The sequence below is a fragment of the Dipodomys spectabilis genome, unplaced genomic scaffold (genome assembly GCF_019054845.1).
Source record: "Dipodomys spectabilis isolate Male_0828 unplaced genomic scaffold, ASM1905484v1 ptg000436l, whole genome shotgun sequence".
NCBI lineage: Eukaryota > Metazoa > Chordata > Mammalia > Rodentia > Heteromyidae > Dipodomys > Dipodomys spectabilis.
Window position 1 is genome coordinate 5,802,767 of NW_024871113.1, and position 8,092 is coordinate 5,810,858.

Genomic DNA, 8,092 nt, shown 5'->3' on the forward strand with positions numbered 1-8,092 from the left:
TGACAATATTATTTCCCTCTTTCATTCATCTTAGTTGATCTCTCATAATTTTATCTTATTCTTTTGGTGACAGTCCTGGGACTTGAATTTAGGCTCTGGGTTTTTCTGCTCAAAACTAGCACTCTACTACTTAAGCCACAGCTCCACTTCTGGCTTTTTACATGGTTAATTGGAGAAAAGAGTCATAAACTTTCTTACCTGGGCTGGCTTAGAACCATGATCCTCAGATCTCAGTCTCTTGAGTAGCTGGGATTATAGGGGTAAGCCACTCACAATTTTTTTAGGAAGAGAATATTGGAAATTTTCAAATTATTTAAATTTATATGAAAGGGTAAAACCAGTGTGTAGAAGATTCCTTTTTATATGGAATAATTGCTCAATTGTAATATTAACAATAAGATTAAATATTCCAGGCATACACTTTTAGCAAACTGAGAGTATATTTCTCCTATCTAAAGCATTCTAAAATAGGAATATGTTTTGTCTCTTGAGAACTTTCATGAAATTTTTCCTTAAAGGCTAAAGAAGAATCTGAAGACAAAGAGGAACAGATGGCTGAATTTCAGAAGCAGAAAGAGGTGTTAATGTCTTTATTTGACGAAAAACGCCATGAGCATCTCCTTAGTAAAGGTAGATACAAAATTCTTTTAAGGATGCTTTCCCTGGAATGTATATACATATCATATATGATATATGAGTATGATCATGTAATTTTATAAGACTATCAAACCTAAATGAGGAAAGTAAAATAAAAAATGCTATTCTACTTAAAGAAACAAGAATGGGGTCAAAATTATCTTTCACAATCCTAGTTAACAAGTTCCTATGCCCACTGTGTATAAAACAAGCAAAATCTTTCCTACTAAATGCTATCAGGGATACAAGGATAAATATTACACAGGTTTTGTTGTTGTTGCATGTTTTTTATTGGTGACAGAATTGGGGCTTAAATTTTTGTTGGACTTTTTTGCTAAAGGCTGGCTATCTACCATCTACATCTCCACTATCAGCCTTTTTGTGGTTGATTTTGAAGATAAGTCTCTCAGATTTATCTGGCTGGGCTGGTTATGAAGGTTTATCCTCAAACCTCAACTCAATTCCCAAATCTCAACTGAGTAACTAGAATAACGTGTAAGTGACCAGCATCCAGCCACAATACAGGTTTCAACAGGCTCACAGCCTCAGAAGGAAAGGAAAGGATCTCATCGTAATTAGGTACTCTGTGGTAGAGGTAGGAGGAGAAGGGAAATCCTTGAGGTTTGGAGGTTTTAATGGAGGAAGTGTTATCTAGGGAGACCAGGAAACTTCCCTAGGTAGACTTTTGGCACAATTCACTTCCTGAAACTAATAAATATAATTAGGGCCTTTATGACTTAAATCTCTTATCTATTTGGACATACTGTGTTCACTTTAATTTAGAAATTTTATTGTAATATGCCTAAAAATTTTTGAGAAAAAGACAAGATAGAAGTAACGAGTCCAAGATGTGGCATAACATGATTTTAGCAAGAGTTTCCTTCTATAAGGTTAAATTCATTACCCTTAATGAGGTTTCCAAGACCTTTGGTGAAGGTTGACAAACCATATTTTCCTGCTGTTAAGGGAAAAGCTTTCTTCTAGTATTTCATCTCTGTGCAGCTTAAGGCAACAAAAGCAAATTTTAAGTGAACGAGAGAAAACTACTTTTTATAGAAGTTACATTTATTTTTAAATAACCAGCTTATCCTAACATGTTATTTAGAGGTTTTAAAGAGATGACACTGTTCAAAAACAAAGGTACTCATTACCTGACTTATGTAACTGTAACCCCTCTATACATCACCTTTACAATAAAAATAAATTAAACAACAATAAAGTTAATGTATTAACGGCACACAGGAGTTTATTATGGTATTGCCCATATGTATATATAATATACTTTGATCAAATTCATGCCCTACCACTCACTAAAGGTTTTGAGGACTATAAAATTAAAGTTTATCTATTTTATAGAAACATGATATGTACATATATTACATATTTTTGTGTGGGTGCTTACACACACATACAGGGAATAAAAAATTAATCTGAGGCAGGGTGTTGGTGGCTTATGCCTGTAATTCTAGCTACTCAGGAAACTGAGACCTAAGGATAATGGTTTGAAGCCAGCCTGGGCAGAAAAGTTCCTGTGAGACTATTATCTCCAATTAACCACTCAAAAACTGGAAGTGGCGCTGTGACTCAAATGGTAGTGTGATAGCCTTGAGCATAAAGAAGCTTAGGGACTGTGCCAGGACCTGAGTTGCCCCATAACTGACAAAATAAATAAATTTGAATATTATATTGTTTTCTAAAAATATGTCCACTTAAATTTTTAAAAATTATCTCCTTGATAATTTTAACAGAGATATCAAATTAATATGGCTGCTGTCTATTACCCATGAAATTAGAGCTTGCTGTGTGTCTTGTAGGTGAAAGACGACTGTCATACAGGGCACTCCAGGGAGCACTGATGATTTACTTTTACAGGTAAAACTTATCAGAACACAAGAGAATTAGACATAAATCACATACTAAGTATACCACTTATATATTGGAATCACAATATATTTAGAAAAAAAGGAAATATTGTTTTAAACTTTTGAACAGAAGTATAATTCTATCCCTGTAGCAGATTATATGGATATGCACACACAGATTAATCAAAATCATTTTTATTAAGTCATATAAAATAGTATGGGCCATAAGTAAGTACCCTAAAAGGCCAAGTTCAAGTTTTCTTAGAAACTGCAATGTGTTCTGTCATTTGAACTATAAGCTTTTTTCTTAGTTAATATTTGCCATCTATTTTATCAATTTCAAGTCAAATTGCCTTCCCATTCTGAAATATGCACTAGCCTTGGAGTGTTCACTTCCTCCTTTTCATGGGGGTAAAGGTTATATGGGGTGGGAGCCTAAGCCACTGATTGGCTCATCAGTAGCGGAAAAGATTCAAGTGTCTACAGGATGTTTTACTTCCTTGTAATTTAACTTTTAAAGCCCTTCAAATCTGTTCCTTCAGAGTATCAACATAAACCAAACCTTTTTTGTTTCCTATACTCAAAATTAATATATACCATTAAAGTGAAGCTATCCTGAGCAAATTAAGTAATCAGAAAGTTGAAAAACTTGAGGAAAAATGGGGAAAATATAAAAAGTGAAAAATAGTTCTCTGTGTGTGTGTATGTGTGTGTGTGTGTATGTGTGTGTGTGTGTGTGTGTTTAATCTAGAAGCTTTTGATTCATTTGATTTAGATTTATATATCTTCCTTTCAAGAATCTGTTCAGAGTAACTTTGGCTAATTACATCATGTATATCTTATAGAACCACATAGACTTCACATAAATTCTAGGAAGCAGTATTATTAGTATTTGAGAGGTAAAGAAAAACACAAACTGAAAAGAATCCAAACTTGTCACCACTCCCATGTGACCAAATTTACATTTTTTTCCAGGGCTAATTATAAAACTCATCTTCTTCCAGATCAACTGATTCTCTTAAAGAAATATCTTCTCACTCTTTTGTGTAGGGAAGAACCTCGATTCCAGGTCCCTTTCCAGTTGCTGACCTTTCTTATGGACATAGACACACTGATGACGAAATGGAGATGTAAGTCTTCCTCTTGCCTTCACAGTCCTTCTCCCATACTTCTATTCCTTTACTCCAATACTCTTGGGGACTCATCAAAATATTTTAATCCATTTCAAATCAGAAAGAAAATGAACTTTAAGTCAAAGAAAATGTTTTAATATATAGTAGTGATCTATTCATCTAATGCAAAGAATCTTCAAGTATAGCTTTACATTCTCTTTTTTCAATGGAGGAGGGTTTTCCCAAAGGCCAAACTGGCAAGGATCCATGAGAAGTCATTAAGTGGCCATTCTGCCCTTGTTGCGCTTACAGACTCAATGCAGTGATGGATGGAGCCCATGCCATGTGGGGTGCTAGGCAACCTACTGTCCTCATCTGGTGCTCACAGATGAGCCTTCCATCTGGCTAAGTGATAAGTTGTCAGCCTTTTCTCAGAAACGATCATCATTACCAAATCCTTGTTTTTAGAATATTTACCAACTAATGGCATCAAATATCCATGTAGTAAATGTGTTTGCCTAGATAACCATGTGTGCATGGTGCATAGGATGCTGGGCAGCAAAGCTGGCACTGGAGGTTCCTCAGGCTACCACTACCTGCGCTCAACCGTGAGGTAAGGGGCGAGTTCTTCTCTTCATTGCGGTGGCAATCACCCAGTCTGTTTCTACACATTTGTACTGATAATAGCACATTTGTAGCTAACACTGCTCCTCTCGGTCTTTTGGAGGAAGTCATATACAATCCTCCATGGTGGAATTTCATCATTTTGCTTCTGTGATAGAAAGGGACCTGAAAATGCTGTGTCTTTGCAAACTTGTTCCAGCTCAAATTTTCAGTAACCTACAACCATCAGCATCCATTTTCCTAATGTCATCTTTGCTAGATAAAGAGCACAGCTAAAACAATTTCTTATTTCCCCATGTGCCTATTTAATATCATAAAACTACTTTCAACTATCAAAAGAGAGCCCTTTATAGTGTTTTTTTAGGACAAAAGTCAACATTTATTGAAGACTTAAGACATGCTCAAGCAGCTTCCAGGGCTTGTACATTCTTATTTTATTTAGTATTCCCTATTATAGATAAATGGGTACATGTGAAAACGAGGGGAAATGGCTCCTTGGAAAAGAAGAATCATCAATAATTAATTAGATATTCATATTTATTTTGCCAAAGTCTTTAATTGTCCCCATCCCTAATCTTACTACCAGATTGGATGACATATAAAACACACAGGTTAGAATTGTTGTTATTGCATATTTTGGCTTTCCATGATAATAAATTCTTGATTTTACCAGGCAGTCAATGACTGTACTAAATAAACACGAATATCACATATGCCATTGCCATTGTGCCTTTATCTTATTTGGTCTTTACAAAGGCCAACTAGAAGGAGGAATTGTAGGTTTTCATTTATAGAGGTAGAAAATGGAACACTAGGGCTGGGAAGGTGGTTCAGTGGTAGAGCGCTTGCCTTGCATGCATGAGGCCCTGGGTTCGATTCCTCAGCACCACATAAGCAGAAAAAAAAAGCCAGAAGTGGCGCTGTGGCTCAAGTGGTAGATCTAGTCTTGAGCTGAAGAGCTGAGGGGCAGCGTCCAGGCCCAGAGTTCAGGCTCCACGACCGGACCCCACCCCCCCAAAAAAAAAGAAAAGAAAAGAAAAGAAAATGAAACACTAATGTTCAAACGGTATAACTAAGAGTTTTGTGATTAAACCAGAATTCAGGCCTAGATTTATTTGACTTCAAGCAAATGTTCTTCCTCCATAAGGCTACATCCACTGAAAAAGTGCTACAGTTTAAAGTAGCTGACCTACAAGCTAAAAGTAACAAACTACACTTATAATTACACAAAGATGGTATCTTAATGTTGTCCCCTTATTATAGTTATTTGGTAGCTAATGTGAAGTTGGGAAATATTGTCCAATGAACAGCTAAAAACTCCATGCACAGTTTGCACGCCATCTGGTGAAAACAAGAACATGTCATTAGCATTATGACAGTGGCAGGACATTAATGGTGTTAAGTTTTAATCTTTATCTCCATGGTCTGACTCAACAAAGCACAACACAATCTTTCTTGTGTGTGTGTGTGTGTGTGTGTGTGTGTGTGTGTGTGTGTGTGTGTGTGAGAGAGAGAGAGAGAGAGAGAGAGAGAGAGAGAGAGAGTGTCCTTGAACTCTAGGCCTCAGTGCTTGCTATCCTTTAGGTTTTCTCTCAAGGCCTCAAGGATAGCACTTTACCACTTGAGCCACAGCTCCACTTCTGGCTTTTATTTAAAATAGTTAGTTGTAGATAAGAGACTCACAGACTTTCTTGCCCAGACTGGCTTCAAACTGTGATCCTCGGATTTCAGCCTTCTGAGTAAAGGCATGAGCCATTTATGCCCAGCCTAACAAAATGCACCTTAAAAGTATGAATGTAGCCAGGAAATGGTATCTCACACTTGCAGTTCTAGCTAATCAGGTGGCTAAGCTCACAGTTCAACACCACCCTGGGGGGAAAAGTCTACAAGACTCTTTTCCGATTAACTAGCAAAGAGATGGGCTGTAGATGAGGCTCAAGACAAGCAAACTGAATAAGCTTGATGCCCTGAATTCACAACCCTATACTGAGAAGACAAAAGCATGGAACATGAAACATGAACTTTGGTTATGAGTAAATAACTAGCAGTCTTAATAATGCTACATAACATAATGCATACATATATGTATATATGTATACCTACATAGATGTTTGGGTATATGTATACTCATATATACATACAAATATGTTATATATATATGTGTGTGCTATTCACAGCAGATAATACAATTTTGAATACATAGTATAGCTTTTAATATCAATTATTAAAATATCGAAAAGAAATTAGAGAAGAAATGTTTAGATATTTCATGTGAGCAAATCTTACACATCTTCATCTGTATATCTTTCAGTGACAGGTACAAGGTGTTTGTGGATTTATTTAACCTTTCCACATACCTGGTTTCTCGACACTGGATACCGAAGACAAACCCAATGATTCATAAATTCATCTACACAGCTGAGTACTGTGACAGCTCCTACTTCAGCAGTGAAGAATCAGACTAAACTCATGAAAATTCTGTGAACAATATTGATTTCTCAGGCTATTTTTTTATTTTCTAAATTCCCATCAACGTCTGGAAATTCTTAGGGAGATGTATTTTTACATTTAGTTCAGACCAATGGTATGTTGATTCAACTCTGGAAAAAATTTTATTGCCATCAGTTTGTGATCATATAAAATGAAACATCAAGAAGAGAAGTAAGCTAATTGTAACATTGTACATGTTTTTATTAGAAATTTTTGTGTGTTTGTGCATGTGTGTGTGTTGTATTCCTTTAATTCCAGCTACCTGGGAGGCAGAGACAAGAAGGATGGATTGTGGTTTGAGTCCAGCCAGGGAAAAATATTAGAAAGACTCCATATTATAATAGGCTTATACCTATTATCCTAGCTACTCGGAAAGATGAGATCTGAAGATTACAGTTCAAAGCCAGCCCTAGCTGAGAATCTTAACTACAGTTAACCAGCAAAATGCTGGAAGTGGGGATGTGGCTCAAGTGGTATTGAGTGCTGGTCTTGAATGGAAAAGTCAAGGAAGAGCTTGAGGCCCTGAGTTCAAGTCCTTGAAACTAGCACAAACATTAAAAAAAGAAAAGAAAAGAAAAGGACATGAAAATAAAGACTTCATCTCAAACAATAAGCTATGCATGGTGGCACACTTAGGTGGGAGAATCACGGTTCAGTGCTGGCCTTGGGCAAAAGTGAGGCCCTATCTGAAAAAAACTAAATAAAAAAGGATGTGTTGTGGCTATATGGTAGCATATTTGGCTAGCATGAACAAGATCTTGAATTCAAAATCCAGTAATGACAAAAAGAAGTCAAAATTTTAAATTCAATTTCCCCTGATTTTTAACACTAATGTAACCACTTCATATTATCTTATTGTTCTATACTTTATAAGCTTATAAATTACATCACATCTTTGTCCAATAAAATGTATACTTCTGTACAAACTGACTCAAACAAAAAGTGCAATAGTAAAACTGTACTATTAAACTTTGGGTTATGTAATTTCTTGTTTGTTTTGTATTTTTAGAACACTGTATTTGTTAGGGCACTTGATTACCACTAGAAGAAATCTTCTGAAGTTGTTAAAGGAGATTTCCTGGCTAACTTCTCCATTAGCTACCAGAATGCAAGAGAGCGTTAGGAGAAGAGCCCTAAGACTAGGCCAACCTGGGGAACTGGGTTTAGCTCTTGGCATCCCATATATGTGTCATGCTTTGAAAATCCTCTAGCAATTGTCCTCTTTGTGGTGTCAGAGAATAGCTAGCCATTTTCTTTCTCTGTGTATCTAAGTTTTATCAGATTTGCACTTTCAGAAGGACTCATTTATCCAATCCCAATACCTGTCCTCTGGGAGGTAGAGTCAGCTATAATGCAAGGGACATTGAG

At 36.2% G+C, this 8,092-nt stretch overlaps 1 protein-coding gene across 1 annotated transcript in view; it reads left to right on the forward strand.

Annotated features, from left to right (window-relative positions):
* Positions 1-7,132, forward strand: part of Tdo2 (tryptophan 2,3-dioxygenase) — a 32,459-nt gene extending 25,327 nt beyond the window's left edge. Inside the window, exons 10-14 of the mRNA XM_042668472.1 lie at positions 519-630; positions 2,451-2,508; positions 3,549-3,628; positions 4,133-4,223; positions 6,546-7,132. Of these exons, the coding sequence (XP_042524406.1) occupies positions 519-630; positions 2,451-2,508; positions 3,549-3,628; positions 4,133-4,223; positions 6,546-6,699 (495 nt within the window). The 3' untranslated portion in view covers positions 6,700-7,132. The remainder of the gene's footprint in view (positions 1-518; positions 631-2,450; positions 2,509-3,548; positions 3,629-4,132; positions 4,224-6,545) is intronic.
* The last annotated feature ends 960 nt before the right edge of the window (positions 7,133-8,092 follow it).